The sequence below is a fragment of the Epinephelus lanceolatus genome, chromosome 19 (assembly GCF_041903045.1).
Source record: "Epinephelus lanceolatus isolate andai-2023 chromosome 19, ASM4190304v1, whole genome shotgun sequence".
Lineage (NCBI taxonomy): Eukaryota > Metazoa > Chordata > Actinopteri > Perciformes > Serranidae > Epinephelus > Epinephelus lanceolatus.
The window spans coordinates 12,826,441-12,844,795 of NC_135752.1; the positions used below are offsets into that span (position 1 = coordinate 12,826,441).

General features: G+C 40.6%; 1 protein-coding gene across 5 annotated transcripts in view; it reads left to right on the top strand.

Moving 5' to 3' along the window:
• The window catches only part of garnl3 (GTPase activating Rap/RanGAP domain like 3), a 103,193-nt gene that overhangs the window by 54,839 nt on the left and 29,999 nt on the right, over nucleotides 1-18,355 (top strand). For all 5 annotated transcript variants that reach the window (XM_033646030.2, XM_033646034.2, XM_033646033.2 and 2 more), the window contains exons 3-12: nucleotides 2,804-2,878; nucleotides 6,315-6,414; nucleotides 8,037-8,155; nucleotides 10,183-10,247; nucleotides 12,564-12,627; nucleotides 12,773-12,799; nucleotides 13,296-13,371; nucleotides 13,860-13,958; nucleotides 14,053-14,156; nucleotides 18,157-18,265. In XM_033646030.2, coding sequence (XP_033501921.1) covers nucleotides 2,804-2,878; nucleotides 6,315-6,414; nucleotides 8,037-8,155; nucleotides 10,183-10,247; nucleotides 12,564-12,627; nucleotides 12,773-12,799; nucleotides 13,296-13,371; nucleotides 13,860-13,958; nucleotides 14,053-14,156; nucleotides 18,157-18,265 — 838 coding nt within the window. The remainder of the gene's footprint in view (nucleotides 1-2,803; nucleotides 2,879-6,314; nucleotides 6,415-8,036; nucleotides 8,156-10,182; nucleotides 10,248-12,563; nucleotides 12,628-12,772; nucleotides 12,800-13,295; nucleotides 13,372-13,859; nucleotides 13,959-14,052; nucleotides 14,157-18,156; nucleotides 18,266-18,355) is intronic.

The following is an 18,355-nucleotide window of genomic DNA, read 5'->3' on the forward strand; positions in this document are numbered from 1 at the left end:
GGACTTTGCCTTTATTTTAGCATCTGTATCATTATTTACCATCATATTTTGAGTTATTCTGACAAAGAACTACATAGCTTTAGGTGATGGTGCACCTGCAGACACAGCAAAGAATGGTCAGAACCCCGGATGAGATGTGTACATGCCACAGTGCAACAATTAGTCAGAAAAAAAAATCTGCAGCTTTTCTGATAAGCAACTAATTGTTAAAGTAATATTTTAGAAAAAAGCCCAGAAAATTGCTGTTGTCAGGCTCTCAAATATAAATATTTCCTGCTTTTAAACAGTTGGTTGAGAAGGAGAGACATTTGAAGGGCTGAGGAACCCAGGATGGACATTTTATGGACTATACTATTCATGAAGCAAAACAATCTGCAGATCAATCGATAATGAAAATATTTTGTAGTTGCTTTACTGTGTTCATTGTGTGTACTTCCTAAAGGTCATTTACGCTAAGAGGTACATTTAGCAGCTTTCCACATTCAGGCTTTCTCTCTGAGGAACTTCCTTTTCATCCTCTTCTTTTTTGGCTCCCCCAGACCATTTCAGGCCATCTGGACGTATCACAGTGGGTGCAGGGATACACAGCCAACTCTTTTTTTTTTTTAAGTATACATGTCGGCAGAGCAGGGACCTCTATCTGTGAGGGAAGTGAAAAACAGAGCACGGCAGTCAAGGCGAGGTCAAAGAGCAGAGGGCAAAGATGCAGAAAAGAGAGGCAGGAGGAGAAACAGCGACAAGGGAGGAGGCACTCTGCAATCCGTTGCCTGGCAACAAAGCATCATACAGTGCTATTGTGTTGGGGGGTAAAAAAGGAAAGGGGGATGTGAAGAGGAATAGATTGAAGGGGGCTTTGAGGATGTTCACAAAAGTGAGAAAAAGGTGGCAAATCACTCATTACTGGTGCTGAGATATCTAAATAACTGCACTTATATTGGCTTTACATTGCTGCAGCAGAGCAGACACTGCTCTTCAGTATTGGCTGCACTGTTACAGGTCTAAGGACATGTAAACCTTGACCCGACACTGAGAGGGCTGCAGCCTACACACATCCAGGGATTTGCAAAGAAAAAAATCATGAACCATTTACCAGCCAAATATTGCAAATTTCTCAGGGCTGTCCTGAATATCAGATTTGGGCATCAAACCTTCAGTGAGAAATATCTGCAGTTACTTTAAGCTTTCAGGGGCGATGCATCTAAAATGATGTGACAGTTATCCACTTTGTTAGCATGCAGGTCGTAGAAACATTAGCTGTAATAGCTGGAAAAATAGAATACTTTACAGGATGGCTAAGCAGTTACCCACCGTCACCCCAAGATATTTGCGAGTTTATCACTCGACATTTTAGAGGTCATCTTCCCAAATTTTGAAACTATTCCAGATGCTTGACTCTTTCGATATCTCTCTAGCTTATCACCTGTCAAAGTGTCCCAGTTTCAGTGACGCTGGACTGATCATGACTAACGTTAGATAAGAGCAAGTGTGAGTCACAAAACATGCTAATACATAGGATTTTGAGGCTAACGTGTGTGTATATATATATATATAAAAAAATATAAAACCTACCATGGCATCGCTCGAAGCTTCGAAGCATTTGGGTCAGCCTGAATTTCAATACAACAAACTGACCCACTTCTGCTGCTAAAATTAATGTTTTGACTCGTCTCCTAAGATGCATGTAGGGAACATTTCATTTTAAAACAAAATCCATCCCTGTACACATGAGCGTTTGTAGCACTGTTTCAGAGCATGACCGTTCACGTATACTGGGCATGCACATGTCTGTGTAAACAGGATGCAGATCTACTCTATTCTGCTATTTGTTCCTTAGTTATAGAAAATGCTACGCAGATGGTGAAAACGGTGACGTGGAACTGTGTCATGAGTATAACATGAGTATAAGGTGGTCAAGGTGGCAGAAAACAGATTTTGAGTCATTACTGCGACGTATTAGAGCAATACTGGGTGCATTATGCATCAGCAGAGCAAGCCATAGCAATGGGAAATAGTACCCACAAAAGAAGGATGAAATTATGTTGACCCGACTTACAATGTTTTTTGCCTTGACACATCATGACTGACAAGATCAGTTGGGAAATAGTATGAATATCTGTGTCATCGTTTTCAAAAACCTCCATTTCCACCCATCCACACTAAAATGGGGTCAAATAAACAAAAACATAGTACTAAATCATGGAGTCACATATGGAGTTTACAAATAGCTGCAGTATCACCTAAATCTCATTCAGCTTTCTGCAAAAAAAAAAAAAAGCCAATAAGCGTACAGTATATCCCAAATGTCGAACCATTTCTTTAAGTTGTGTGTACTTACAGAGGATACATTGTGTTCTCACTCTTCCACTATCATTAGCTGTCCCATTTCACTCTCATAATGTCTCCTCCAATGCTGTAGTAGAGAGAGGTGAGTCAGCAACAGACAGATAATTGTGGCGATAAGTGGAGGGTGGCAGATGTGAGAAAGAAAAAAAAATCGGTGAAGGGGGTGTTGGTGGAGTCATCACAAAGACTTGAGTAATTATTGATGATTAAAGGAGTGTGGAGAGACGTTGGTAATCTGCTGAGGACAGATACTGTACGTTTGAGGTAGGACTCATGCTGCTGTTGTCACATGAAGCTGATGTGTCCGCCGTGGTTCCTCTTTTTGTCGTCCGTGATGATAGCTGGCTCTAATGTATTTATGACCTGCTTATTACTGTCTGCCACAAGTCATGGTTTGTCACATGTCTAATTTTAAACATGTCTCTCTTTCTCTCTCTGTCTCTCTCTGTCTCCCTCTCAGCTAATTTCCAGTGACGCAGATGGGGCCATTCAGAGGGCAGGACGCTTCAGGGTGGAGAATGGCTCGTCAGATGAGGTCCATACAATATAATACACTTTTGTGCACACAGGCATCCCACCCGTCCACTCACCCCTACATGTGTCTTGCTCTCACTAACCTTAGTAAAAGGACAAAATATCGAAAGGGGTGGTCATTTTTGAGGCCACAGAGTTGCCTTGGCGATGGTCAGAGATGAAGACACATTATTATTAAATTATACTTAATTTACTGTCACATAAAGGAATAGTTTGACATTTGGGATATATTCTTGCTGAGAATTAGATTAGAGGATTCTATTACTCTCATGTGTGTACACTAAATATGAAGCTACAGCCAGGAGACAATTAAGCCCCGTTTCCACAGAGCATGTACGGTACAGTACAGTTCAGATCGGAACGCTTTTTTTCGTTTCCACTGTGAAAAGTTGTGTTGCAGAACATTGTCCCTGTAGATTCTGTGGACGATAAATGAGGTGCAGACTGATAAAGGAGGAAATACAGCGAGTGCTTTAAGGGTACTGTTTGCGGTGAAAACGTTAAGCAGACCTAGAGTCTAGGTATACCATGTCTGAAGGGTTACTTTTGGTTCCAAAGGTACCATACCAAAAGTGTTTGGTGGAAACGGGGCTTTTGCTCAGGTCCAGCGGGAAATGACAAGCACGGCTCTGTCCAAATATCTGCCTATCAGCACCTCTAAAGCTCACTTATTAACATGTTATCTTGTTCATTTAATTTGTACGAAAAAAAAGCATGGGAGGTTAGGGACTGGAACTATTATTCTCAAGGTGACAGGTGATAAGGTGAACACCTGCCAGCTCATATTTATAACACAGACACAAGAGTGGTAATGTTCCTCACAAGATTCTCAGCACAAAAGCAACTAAGCATGTTTCCCAAAATGTTGAATTATTCCATGTACAGCTGCCTTTGTGATCAACAAGACCTACTTATTGAAGTGGCTCCCAAACCAGGGGTTAGGACCTGTCTAAGAGGGTCAAAAGTTATATCTGAGGGGCCACAAGATGATTAATGGAATAGAAACAGAAGAAAAAACATTAACCTGCTATGTGCATTTGGGTTTGTTCTTCTGACTTTTTCCCATTGTTGCTTTTTAATTGTAATACGGAAGAGTTTACTTTTTTGTGGTTGCTAAAATTGATTTAGTTAAAAGCAATCTGAGACATTTTGAGGCGAACATCTGTATTGTGCTCACAACACATAGACATATGCTACCTGTGATGAAAGGTCACACTGCTTCAGTTTAAGGGGTCACAACAAAAAGGTTGGGAGCCACTGGCTCAAAAATATTAATTTATATGGAAGAAAAAATCTGAAAAATTAGCAAAGTGAGATAACATTCACAGGTACTATCGCTAACTGAAAGGCACTTGTTTTTTATCTAACTAAAAATGGAAGGAGTCTGTCACTTGGGGGTGGGGGGGGGGGGTATTCATGAGGTGTCAGGGAAGTGCAGCATTGAGTGCAAGGTCTTAAGTAACATCTATGGGACATATTATAAGTAGTGCATTATGGAGACACTGTGTGGTGTTTTCAGGGGGCCCCTATTAACTGTTACAACTTAACTTTTTCTAACTTGACACAATGCGAATGTGGGAATGTGCAAATGAGGGAACATCAGATTGTCTCAGCTTTTCCAGGAGAAGGTGTCAGAATACAGACTTAGTGATAATTCAGTTTTACTGGTAAAAATGATATACAGCATAAAGATATATAGTTATATACAAGATATGCAGGCTTTATATATAGTCTATGGTCAAAATCAACACTGACTCAAGAAAATGATGTTAGTTAAAGGAGCTATATGTAAGAAATCTAAAGCAAATAGTCGTAAAATCATCCTAATATGTCACAGAGTCTAAGGAATAATGTTCATATAACATACTGATCTCACCGACAACAATAGTACAGCCAGAGTATTTGCATCTAAAAAAATTTTTTGCAGTCTGCAAATCATGTTTATGTTTTGAATTTGTGTTTTGGCCTGTTGAGCCACCCACCGCGGTCTACAAGTCACACAGTCAGTAGAGTCTCAGCATCAGTTACAGTTACGACTGAGCTACAGCAGCACGGCAAGCAGCATTAGCAGTGTCCCAGTACATAGCATTAGCAGCCGGCTCCTCCTCAGCTGTATCCCGGCAGCAGCGTTAGCAGCAGAGAAGCCGGACTTGCTCAAACGGTCCGCTGGAAAACCGAAGATCAAGGACATGGCGATGCAGCCCTGCCATGGCAGCCGCCCATGGGAAAACAAAGCAGTCTCCAGCGTGCTGCTGTCCAGCAACCTCAAATCTGTAGGAATTTGAGTGCAGTAACCGTTTTAGCCACATTCTTACATACAGCGCCTTTAAGAATAAATAATGTAGACACTCAAAAAAAAAAAAAAAAAAAAAACCATCACATCCCCTCCTCATGCTGCAATGTTGCTCATATACCTGAGCAATTTTTCAGGCTCCATTCATGAGAGTTTACTTGCTCGCTGTATGTCAGAGGAGGTGTTACACTGCCGCAGCATGTTAGGCACAGCTCGCTCTCCGTCACTCAGTGCAGTCCAGATGCAGAATCAGAGACTGGAGATGTTACACTGTAGCAAACACAAACATTTCAAGCATCAGGGATGAAATGGATTGAAACCTTTTGTCCCTGCATAGCCTGGTCCCATATAGCTAGCTATTAGCAAATGTTGTTTATACTCTTGCATTGCTAGGGGAGGCAACTGTGAGAGCAGGTGTATTGTTCAAGACCCAGGAAGAGCAGTGTGGAGCACAAGAAGCGCAGCAATACCACAGGCCAAGCAATAGGCCTCCTTCTAAACAGGCACTGCACTAGTTCTTGATAAATGCACCAATACAGGTATATATAGGTATATATACCCTAGAAGAATCAACTTATTCTTGAATTACGATGGGAAATCAAGTTGTCCATCAGTCATCTTCATCACCAGATCTCCTGATTTAATTGTCCCAACTTACTATAGACACGTTGACATCCAACTTCCTGTCTTACATCCTTAAAGTCATATTACTTGATTACAAAAGCATTATATCTTTCTGCTCATACACTTTTGGTCTTCTGTAAACTAACAAACAATTTCAGCATGTCACACTCAATGCAGTTTTAATTTTTCCTTGAACTGTTAATTGTCTCTGTTGCTTTTTATTTTGCTGCTTCAAAAATGCAGTTGCAGTGTTTGTAATTCACTCCCCTGCTTTTGTCTCGCATCCTGGTATGGATTATTTCCATCATGATGAAACAATAACAGTAAAAAGACTAAGTGTAACTCACTATGCCTGCGCTTTGGCTGTATCTGATTTCCTGACCCGTATTTTAATCATTACTGCTGCATTGTGTAACAGTTTTCCACAGAGAAGACCGCTGTGACTCAAGCTGTGGCCATCACGATGACAATGTGTGTGTGCATTTGTATGTGTGTGTGTGTATATGCGTGTTACAAACAGGCTTTGGACTACACGCCGGGAACCTGGAGGAGAACCGATGTCCATCTGGAGAATCCAGAGTACCACACCAGATGGTTCTTTAAATACTTCCTGGGAAAAGGTCAGCGCTGCTCTGTTGTGCTATGTTTAAAACACATGGTGTAAGTGTGAGATAGAGAGGGAAATACAGAGGGTGAGGGTGAGGGCTAGCCTATGAGCTGCAGAAATAAAACATCCTCTGAATATCCTCCCTGGTCTGCAGGATGCTTCTTATCTTGCGAAGTCAGTCTTGTCCTCGCGCTGCACTGCTCTTCATTCAAGGCCAAAACTTGTTAGCATCCAGCCATATCCCCACTGAGAGTCTCAACCACACTTTAATCCCATACACCACCCAAGGAGGAAGCCCACAGAGGACATACAGCTTCAGCAACACTAGACAGAGCTCGCCTCCAACAGATAACACAATTAAGATCGGACTGCTGGCTTCTGCAATGAGCCTGGTGCTTTGCAGCCGGCTAGCAGGAGCCATTCTTCTCTGTGATTGTTAAAAAATGCATTAGAAGTGGTAACCTGCCCCTTCACCTCTGTGACCCTCATCATCTCGCCATCCTCATTAACAGCATGCCTGTCCTCAGGTTCACAGTGTAGGTGACACAGAAAATTGCACAACAAAAGATCATTGTCCAGGTTTCTTTAACGCGATTCGAAGCAGGGGGAATGCCTTCAGCTTCTGAGGCTGAGATAAAGGACGGAGCCCGAGATGGATGGAGATAATTGTGAGGGAAAGTTGGACAACAAGAAATGCCTTTCCTCCTCCAGCCAGGGTCTAATCATGCTATGGCATGGGCAGTTTAAAACAAGCCACGTCTCCAGAAAGTTGGCTCGACCTGTTTGGACTGCAGCTGAGCCATCTGTGTCTCACAGCCTGAGCAGAGCCGACTGCATCGTACAACACAACACATTATGAACTCTAGGCCAGCTATTGTAACACAGGCACTTCCTGTCTAATGAAGCATCCAATACAGATACTTGAATTCTCGATTTCTTGATGATTGGGTGAGGAATAGTAAAACAGTTTGACCTAATTTGTGTCCCTGTTGTCTCACATTAGATTCCCAATTCCCAAATGATTACAATGAGTTTTTCCTCACACAAAGAAAAAGCTCCTGCTGCCTAAACCAATAAGTACATAATTGCAGCCCAACCTTGCAAAATTGTCACTCACCTGAAGCATAAAAACACGGCTAAAGGAGAACGATGAAATCTAAAAAAAAACAAACAAATGGAGATGTGAAGTGAAATTGTGGAATAAAGAAGGCATCTGAGGAGGACAAAGAAACGGCAATGCAGGCAAAGATCTTGTGTCTAATTGGATTTAGAGGTCTGTTCAGCATTGTTTCCGAAGATGTTACCCTGTCAACCGAAGAAGCAGAGGCATGAATGCTGTGGAGATCTTTGTCTGTGCCCATGTCACACAACGAGAAAGCTAGTGATGGACGTGGGGGAAACTGAAAAGGGACACAGGAAATAATGAATGAACAGGTAGAGAGGAGGACAAAAAGGCAGAGAAAGACAGGCCAAGACAGTGAGGGTTAAAAGGGAGCATGGAATACCTTTAATGTTTTGGTGTCAGAGGAAGAAAGAAAAAAAAATCTACCTAAATGAGTAAAACTAAACATCAGTTTTCTAATCACTCTGTGTGCATGTATAATTGTATCTGTATATTGTCTCTGTCTCCCTCAGTCCATCAGAACTATGTGGGTACAGACGCAGAGAAGAATCCCTTCTACCTGTCAGTCGTCCTCTCAGACCAGAACAACCAGCGGGTTCCTCAGTACAGAGCCATCCTCTGGAGAAAGACGGTGAGTTCACCATCTGCACTACTTACAGCAGTGGTGGAGCGAGTACTCAGATCCTTTACGTAGAAGTTGCAGCACAACAATAAAAAAATACTCCATTACAAGTAGTAGTCCTGAGTTTTTGACATCTAATGAAGCAGTTTTTTTAATCTTCTGTTTGTGCACACAAGGATACATGAAGCGGCCACCAGGGCTAAAAAAAAATGAAGCTAACACTAAAATGCCAAAAACTGCAGTTCCTCTAATGACCACTTGAGGCTGGCTCCAAAAGCCAGTCAGTCCTCATAGACCCACATGTTAAAATGCCCAACTTTACAGCAGAAATCAGTGTGTTTACAGCCTGGTACAAACAACAGTTTGAGGTCTCTACAGCTAATTTCAACATTCATGACAACTGTACAGGGGTGAATTATAAATCGCCTGTTTATGCACATTTTAGGGTGTGGCTGCTTCGAGCAGCAGGTTGTCTGCAAGGCATCACCTCAGCTCAGATTCACCTCTCACTTCCTCACAGCTCCACCCTCTTGTCCAAATATGGTCACCTCGGGTCAGTGCTGGCTCTAATAATCCAAGACGGCAATGGCCAAGTACTAAAGTCGAGGCTTCAAGACAGCAGCCTTCAAATCAATAGTTTTTTGGTATGAATTCCAAACATTTCCCTTTCACACGTGTAGCACTCGTCTCTGTTGGACGTGTTCTCACCTACTAAAAATACTCTGTTTGGTTTAGGCAAAAGGTGGTGCCTGGGTAGAGTGTGCAGAATGCAGAAGATGACATGGATTACACTGCTGTCTCATAGCCAGTTTGTGAGTTAGTCCCAGAATCTCTTGCTGCTCCTTGAGTTTGTCTGATGATTTTGGCATCAGCCCTTATTGACAGAAGTTCTCGAATCTTGTCATCTCTCCATTTAGACATTTTCATTGCTGTCTTTATGTAGATGACCCTTCTTCTTCTTCTTCTCTCAGATGTTTGTTTTCTTCCTGTTTTCCGGCATCTGCATGACAGAAACATCATCCACGCGCCCAATTACTCTGATGCTCTACTCACACATGGGCTCAGACATCTGACATTGCAGGGACTTTGTGCTTATAGGGACTTTGCTGGCAGGATGAAGTCAGTTTAATTTCTGAACCAACTGATTCGGACATTTGTGTTCTCTGGATAATGTATAGATAATTTCAGGTTTGCAGTGCATGAGACACATGCAAAAAGGCAGGGAAGACATTTGTTACACCTCAAGGATACACACAGTGCATTTTATGTATGTAGACATAACTTTTGTTTGTTTATCAGAAAACACCTTTAAATACAAATACAGGGAGTAGTAGCAAAATGTGCAATATTTCCCTCTGAAATGTAGTGGAGTAGAGGTATAAAGTAGCATAAAATGAAATAAATGAAATACAAGTACCTCATTACTGTACTGAATGTACTTAGTTCCCACCACTGCCTCACAGCATCTTCAACAGGAGCTTAACTGTTAACATTTTCGACTGGAGTCCACAGTAGCAGGTGGAACTTTTTCAACGTCTAAATATAAGATGGTACAAAATGGCATCTTGAGTGACTATGATGCTCCACTTTTAAGATTGTGTAGGTGTGTGTGAGTGTAAGATGCATATTCATTGTTGTGTGTTTGTAGTGTGGTGACTCAGCTGCATGACCAGGATAGCTTGGATTTAATTTTGGCCTACAGCCTCATCTGGAACCTGATTAGGGTGGTGCACCTCCGCTGCCTGATCACATCGATTTGTCTTGTTTCTGTCAGACTCTAACTGGTACAGGATGTTGTTGTTGTTGTTGTTGTTGTTGTTGAGCAGAACAACTTTGTCTGGCTTGAACTGCTCCGGTTTAATTTGTTCCTCTGTAATTATTCTATGACTGATTAAAAAAGATGCTGTGTGCTGTGAATTTCTTTTGGGATAATATCGTTTGCAGGATGTTCTTTTTATAAATGTGCAACAGGTTTGAGCAAGTGTCTCCTCGGAGAAAAGAGTTTGCAATCCCTGATCTGTGTCTTGTTTGCTCAGGGCACTCTGAAGATCAGCCTGCCCTACAGCCCGACCAAAACACTATCAGTCAAGTCCATCCTAAGGTGAGCGGTGCAGCCTGGAGCTCTAAGACAGCACAGTTCAGTCTTGACAATACATGTATGAGAATTAATATTGTGGGTTATCTCATGCTGCTGCTGAGACATAAAGACTTGATGTGACCAACAGCAAATCAAAGCCACAAATCCCCCCCAGTTGCCATCATACTGTTATGGCACCATTTTCATGTCCAGTCCACACAAATACACACACACAAAATATTCTGATAGTATATATATGTTACACAGTGTTTACTGCTATGTTGGTGCAAGCATATTTGCCACTAAGATGCTTGTGTGAAAACAAAATATGATTGTACATTTATAAAGATATTAAGGAAATTATACTTTTTTAAAAAAAAGTGACAGTTCACCCCAGAATCACAACCACATATTTTTACTCTCACCTGTCTCACATGTCTGCCTTCTCTCCAATATAATAGAACTAGATGGCACTCAGCATGTGGTGCTCAAAGCACCAAAAATACATTTGAAACACTCAACAGCAATGACTCTTTCCAGAAATCATGACCTGGTTACTGAAGATAATCAACAGACATTGTTGTGAGCAGTTTCATCTAGGAACCATTTCTTATACGGAACCGTACCACTGCACAGAAGGAAGGATGCCCACCTAGCATCAGTGAGCTAGCTAATGTACCAGCTTAGCCAAGGACAACTTGTTGACTGCCTCTCGTCCATGAGTAGATGCATACTTACTTGGGAGCTGTTTGGAAGAAAGAAAATATTTCCCACATGAAACTGCTCACAACAAGGTCTGTGGATTATCTTGAGTAACCGGGTCATGATATCTAGAGAGAGACATTGCTGTTGAGCTGTTTTATGCCTCCTTGCCCGCGGTAGCCTTGACCAGATGCATTATGTCCATCCCATTCTTGTGAACGCGATATCTCAAGATCACCTTGAGTGAATTTCCTAAAATTTGACACAAATGTCCACATGGACTAAAGAATAAACTAATTAGAATTTGGTGGTTGAAGGTCAAAGGTCAAGGTCAGTGTGACCATGTTTTTGGCCATAACTCAAGAATTCTTACGCTGATTATGACAAAATTTCACACAAATGTCCAATAGGATAAAAAGATGAAGTGATGACATTTTATATCCAAAGGGTCAAGGCCAACTTCACTGTGACATCATAATATTCTGCATAAAACACTTTTCCGATGATTACTCAATGTCATATCTCAGAAACAGAAGGCGAAACATTTGGTCAGACACTGAATTGGTGACGCTGATCTTGAAACTGTGCTGATTGTATAGATCTTCTGTCCTGCTGGGGGGAAGTATGTGTGAAGCATCATGTCTTTACAGACATGGATGTAAACTGTAAGAGAAATTTGACTGGTGCACAGAGGCATACAAACACAGGGCGGTAATTCTAGTTTAAATGTATTTTTCTTTTGTTGCTTTGAGCACCACAAGCTGAGTGCAATCTAGGTCCATTATATTTGAAAGAAAGCAGACAGCTCTACGGCCAATATCTCCAACAGTCGGCAACTCACACCAAAATGTTTTTTTATTTTTTATTTTGGGGTGAGCTGTCCCATAAGTCTCCAATATGGTATATGATAAGTGTTGTTGGAATAAGACAGACATGCAGATTGGTCTCAACTATGCTTGTATCTGCCACACAGTGGAACATACAGCAAAACCAAAATCATCTTTTATGAACAGATGAACAGCTTTTACAACATAATATAGCCATGACAAATGTATTATTTGAATCAAAAAAAATGTTAAGCCTAGTCACAAAGAACTGAAATAACATTTGGTTTCATCAGTTTAGGGCTGTAATTTAGATCATTTTCATTTAAAGTGTTATTTAATTCCAAAGCCCAAGAGGACATACTTATGTTGTTTATGCTGTCTTATCAACAGTCAAAAATTTTATTTAGTTCACTATGATATATAACAAAAATGCAGCAAATTCTCACAGTTAGCCCAAAGTTGCCAATGGCTCGGACATAGACCCAATCTGCCAGCTCATATCTTCAACATTATGTTTCCAGATAGCAGATTTCATGAGTGAAAGGTAACAGGATGTAACAAGATGCATGAAACAAGAGACTGGAGATTATAAATTCCTCAGGCTGAGCAGCGTCACCGCTCAAACTCTGAATGAGGACAAATGGTACAAGCAGGATGAGAAATCCCCTGTATCAGTTCCCACTCATTTTTCTGTGTAACCCTTTGAGCTATTTGTCTTCCATCGATCCTAAATACCCCTTTCTCTTTTTTTCATCACTACTTCCTCCACTCCTCCTTTTCCTCCTCCTCCTCCTCCTCCTATTACTCCCAGTGCAATGAACATGGACAGGTTTGAGAAAGGCCCCAGGGAGATCCTCAACCCGGAGATTCAGAAGGTGAGATTTAAAGCATCGGCCAACTCCCAGTGAAATCTATCACCGGTCCGTACATGCCGGGCCTGATCAGCAGCATCTAAACTGTATGTCCTCAGGCTAGAGGCTGGTCAGAGTGAATAATAATTGTTATGTCCTCTTTCTTCAGGATCTGTTGGTGTTGGAGGAACAGGAGGTACAGGATACTGCATTCACAGTAACTTATTTATTGATTTATTTTGCACAAGGTTGGACACTACTTCTTTTATGTTATTTTGTTTGGTTTCCTTTTGTTTAGCTTGTAAGTCACATTCACACACCCACATATCACTCACTTGTTTGGGTCTTTATTGATTTTTTTGGCATAAGTCTCTGCCAGACAGTTAAAAAAAGTCTTTAATATTGTCTGAAATCTTGCAGGAGAAAAGCATTAAATATATCTCCAAGTAAAGCTGTCCTTCATTATAATGCCATTTTCATTACTTTTTTATTCTATTAATACTGTCTTGTTGAGTAATTATTCTCTCAGTGCATCTTCGTTATTTTTATTTAAAGATGCAGTCCAAATAGCTTTTTGTGTGTCTCTGGCATCATATTTTTTTCAATAGCAACACTGTATGACAATGGAAAAGAATAATAAATGCATCAATTGTAAATTATTTTATAATTTTAATCCAGCTATGATTTTTCAGGGTTCTGTCAACTTTAAATTTGGCGTCCTGTTTGCCAAAGACGGACAGCTCACGGATGACGAGATGTTTAGCAATGGTAAATCCCTCTAACTTTTTACAGTGTCCAAGAGTTTGATGACAAAATCAATACCATTTTCATATCTGTCAATTCAATATGAAACTGGAGGCAGCAGCCAGTTATATTAGCTTAGCATAGCTTAGCATAAAGACTGGAAACGGGGGGAAACATTTAGCCAAGCATTCAAGGTAACAAAGTTTGTCAACCAGCAACTGTAAAGCTCACTAATTAACATGTTACATCTCATTTGTTTACTGCACCCAGCCAAGAAATAGTATTTGGTTTTGTCATGTGGATGTTATTGCTTTGCAACAGAACAATGCTGGCTGTTTTCCTTGTTTCCAGTCGTGTTAAGCTAAGCTAAGCGGCTGCTTTACATCTGACTACAAAGCCGAATGGTCATCTAACTCAGGGGAAGAAAGCAAATTCAATGTCAAACTATCCCTGTGTCAAAACAGCAGCAAGAGGAGCCGTCTGTTTAGTCAAAAGTTCTGTGTTTGTTTCAGAGACGGGGAGTGAGAGCTTTGATAAGTTTCTCACTCTGCTGGGGGATTCTATTACGCTGCAGGGATGGGCAGGTTACCGTGGAGGGCTAGACACCAAGAGTAAGACATCTGTTTAAATGACATCATATTAACATGATTTTGAAGCAAAAGGCTGTTGAATATGTCAGTTATCTTTGTCTCTTTTCACCTGCAGATGACACTACAGGAATTAAGTCCATCTACACAGTGTATCAGGGCCACGAGCTCATGTTCCATGTGTCTACCATGTTACCCTACTCGAAAGAGAACAAACAGCAGGTATGTGTCTGCAGGTGTAGCTGTGCAATTTTGTCCTGCTATATGTCAGCCCACCTCTGTGGCCCATAATGGAATATCTAAACTACTGGATGGACTGACAGGAACAGGATTCCCAGAGGATGAATCCTATAGACCTTCATTATCCACTGGCACTGACTATTCCTGTAGCACCACCATGAGGTTGACATTTGTGGTTTGAGTATCAGATATATTACCATAAAGTTTAGTTCAGACATTTATGATCCCCTGAGGATGAACTGTTTTAACTTTGTCCAAATTTAATTTGTCTAATTCTTTGGTTTATGACTAAATATGTGCAACACTAATGACATTTCCATCAGCATTAGCTTTACTTTGCGTTCAGTGCTAATTAGCAAATGCTAGCTTGTTTACACCCTGAACAAAGATGGTGAACATGATGTACATACCCACAAAACATTTACGTGTTAGCACAGACATTGTAAGCATGTTAACAGGCTGACTTTTGCATTCAGTTCAAAGCATCGTTGTGCTCCAGTACAGCCTTGAAGAGCCACTAGCGCGGCTGTAGACTGTTGTCTTGTTTAGTGTTGGCTCATCCAAAAGAGAGAGAGAAAACAACTAAGAGGAGAAACAGCTGAGATGAACATACAGTAGCCCCGTGTTGGGTTAGACTTGCAATACTCGAGATAAATATTTCTCTCTCTCTCTCTCTCTACTCTTTTTTTTCTGTCATGATATTTTTGTATCCTACTCTTTGCATATGTTCCTCCTCTTTCATCTTCATGTCTTACCACTAACTCCCCCCAAAGATTGAGCCCTTCTGTTTGTGCTATACACTGGTATTAGAGAAATTGCAGAAACTTTAATTGTACATCAGTCACAGGTCTTCATCTCTAAGTCATTCAGCCGAGAATATATCCCACCAATAGGAAGCCAGGACAATAGCAGCCAACTTGGCAGAATATGCTCACTGTGGAAAGAATGGAGAAAAAAGGATGTTATTGCTTTACTGTAGAGCTCCATTCTGTAATGCCAATATTAGTGAGGATGATTTAAAAGGGCAGCTGCTCAGCAAATCTGACACAGAATTGGATTTCTTCTTAAGATAGAGAAAAGGCTTTCTGGCGGTCAATAATAAGGAACAGTCTGTGCTTGTGTTGCATGTGAGTGTGGCTGCTGGTCTGTCGCTTGTCTCACATCCACCTGAGAGACAAAAACTGTCATCGAATGACATAACGTGATTTTATTTCACACCAGAGTAACTCAAGTTCAGCTTAATTGGCGAAGTTGTGGTGTTAATGTCACCTCAAAGTTGTTGGATATAAGGAAAAGCATCCTGACAGTTTTGCTACACTATGTATAGCCTTCCAGGTAATAAGGCTAAACCCTAGGGGTGGGCAATATGGTCCTTACATAATATCATAATATTGCAAGGTATTTTTGCGTTAATGATTTTCTTGACTTTATGACAAATTAGTGGGGAAAAAAAATAAGAAAATGAAATTGCAACAAAATAAGTGATATAGTTTTACATGTCAACCTAACAGTTTGCCTTTGAATATTCAGTAAAAACTAAACAAAAATGATCTCTCCTTTTTTAGTTTGTAAACAACAATAATAACTCAGAGTGACATTCAGATTGTGTATACAATATCAATAGTACAGTAGAAAATCTAGCACAAATTACAAATTTAAACAGCTCCCAAATACAAAAAATGTACCCTGGGATCTATATATATAAATCAACAGGTGATTTCATTCTTTTTTAGCAAACTCTTTCCACCTGGACCTTTATGCTCTGCCATTTCTCCTCTAAGCATCACTGTTGTGCTGTAATGCTACTACAACTATTGCACATTCATATGTATGCAGTTTTTTGTTGAGCCTCAAGCGTCATGTAGGTTTACATTACCAAAGGTTTATGACAAAATGACTTGATGACAGGGAGGGTAACTCATGGTAACTCACTGAAAGAGTCTGAGAAGTCCAGGGCTGTTCATAACACATTCATGACATGTCATGGTTTATTCCACACTACTGAAGCTGCTCCTCTTTTTGAAACCACAGCAGATTCTGTAATAATTTCGCTTCCAGCCATGCTGTTTGTTGCCGTGGGTAACAGTATTATATATAAACAAGTTGAAACATTGCGGGTATCACAGTATGAATTTTTCATATGATGTTAAAACTTATAAAGGTATTGTTGTGAATGAGATGATATGGCACACCCCTACTTAACACAAAGCTAAAAAAGTTCTTAGGGTAATGCTAGAAGAAAAGCTGTGTTAAGATCAAGAGGACTTGTCCTCCTTGGAGCATGACTGTGCAGAGGTAATCACATAGCAGTCTGTCTTTTTGATAATAAAAAAAGCTAGTGTGCAAAGTTGAAATTTTAGCCTTACTGTAGCCCTCAAGGAAGGCTCACAGTGTATAGCTTCATCCTCTGAGGACCATGATTGTCCTCAGCAAGCAGGTTTTATTAGAAATGTTGTCACGAACCAAAGAGTTGAACGAGGATAGATTTTAACTTGGTTGGGATTCAAGTCAAGTCAAGAAGTTGTAGCTGTTATGATGGCTTTCTTTGAAACAAAGTGTTGGATGGACATGTCAGCCATCACACAGACAAAAATATTTTACATTTTCATTGATGAGGAGAGGATGGGTGGCAAAGAAAATATAATAAAAGTGCAGCAAACTAGAAATGGCAAAACCAGCAGGTGAGACTGCAGTAGATTTGCTCGATGTTAGTGCCTCTGAAGTTTTAGGATCAAAGAGTTGAAATTATCTCCGCTTCTTAAGGTGTTTGTGGTGTTGAGAGCTTGGAAAATGTTTTGCTGTTAAAATCATAACCTATTCTGCACTCACACTCAAATGTCCCATTACTCAGTACCTCATCAACAGGATGATGCAAACTCATTAACTTTAAAGCTGCTATAATTAATATTTTTACGTTTACAGCCGATGAAATGACTTCTAATGTGAAAGGTGTTGCTCATAATGATGAACCCACAGAGAATTACCACCCAGCTCTATAGTCCCCCCTTAGCTCTACAGAGTCTATTAGCATCTTTCAGTTGATTGTTTTAATTTTGATTGGGTTGATTTAGTCTTACCGCTCTTATCAGCATCATTTCTAAATGCTACAGGAAGCTGCTTTAGCGAAAAAGCTCAGATAAACCCACTTAAAGCTACCTTCCCTGTACCAAATAAAGTTGATATGAAAAGGGTAGGTACATGCTGGTGTTTTAAAAGCAACATGAAGTTAGTTATTGTAGATTGGCCCCCTGATTTGGCTCACGTAACAGTCAGCAGCAGCAGCAACTGACGGTGACAAACAGCTCGTAGAGGTAATTTACGGTACTTAGAGCCCGATTGCCGCAATTTGCGTCAAACTACGCACTCCTTCTTGAAGTCATGACTCAGTCAAATCGGAACACAAAGACTTCACAGAGTTTGTTTTTTTTTATTCAGTGTGACTTACACTTTCTGAGGACATGATTCCAGTGTCCACTGTGAATATACGTCCAATAAATTTGCTAAGAAATCACTAAAAAGACGCTAATTTTGCCTGATTGCCAGAACTTACCCAAGAATCTTACCCAAGTTTCTTCAGTATCAAAGTAATTCAGTGATATTTGTCTGAACATAACTGGGTACATTGCAAACAGGAGCTGCTAATAGGTGATTCAGCATACATTTAATGTTGCCAATTTACTAAAATTAAAACAAATAGGCTGAAAAAACAGAGATCAAGTTATAGCCCACAGCATAACTCAACTATTGTACCTACATTGATCATGTGCACAGAGGCACGACTCCAGTTGAATGCTAATTTTAATGTGTGTCTGCTAGATGTGTAAATAGGCAACTGTGTGCTAAGTTTGTTGCTCTGCTCCAAAGTGACCATAAAATCAATGAATCCAGGTTTGAAGACACTTCCTGTCACACATGACTCACAGAGGTTAAGTTGTCTTTTTTTCCCTCATCTTGTGTCTCTTCGGTCTGTTCTGTCTGGCAGGTGGAGAGAAAGAGACACATTGGAAATGACATTGTTACCATAGTATTCCAGGAAGGGGATGACGCATCGTCGTCCTTCAAACCGTCTATGATCCGATCGCACTTCACCCGTATCCTTCACACAGACAGTGACTGTCAGAGAAACGAAGTGCTAATCAGCAACATGTTCGGAGGAGCTTCTGCTAATGTCACATCGGCCC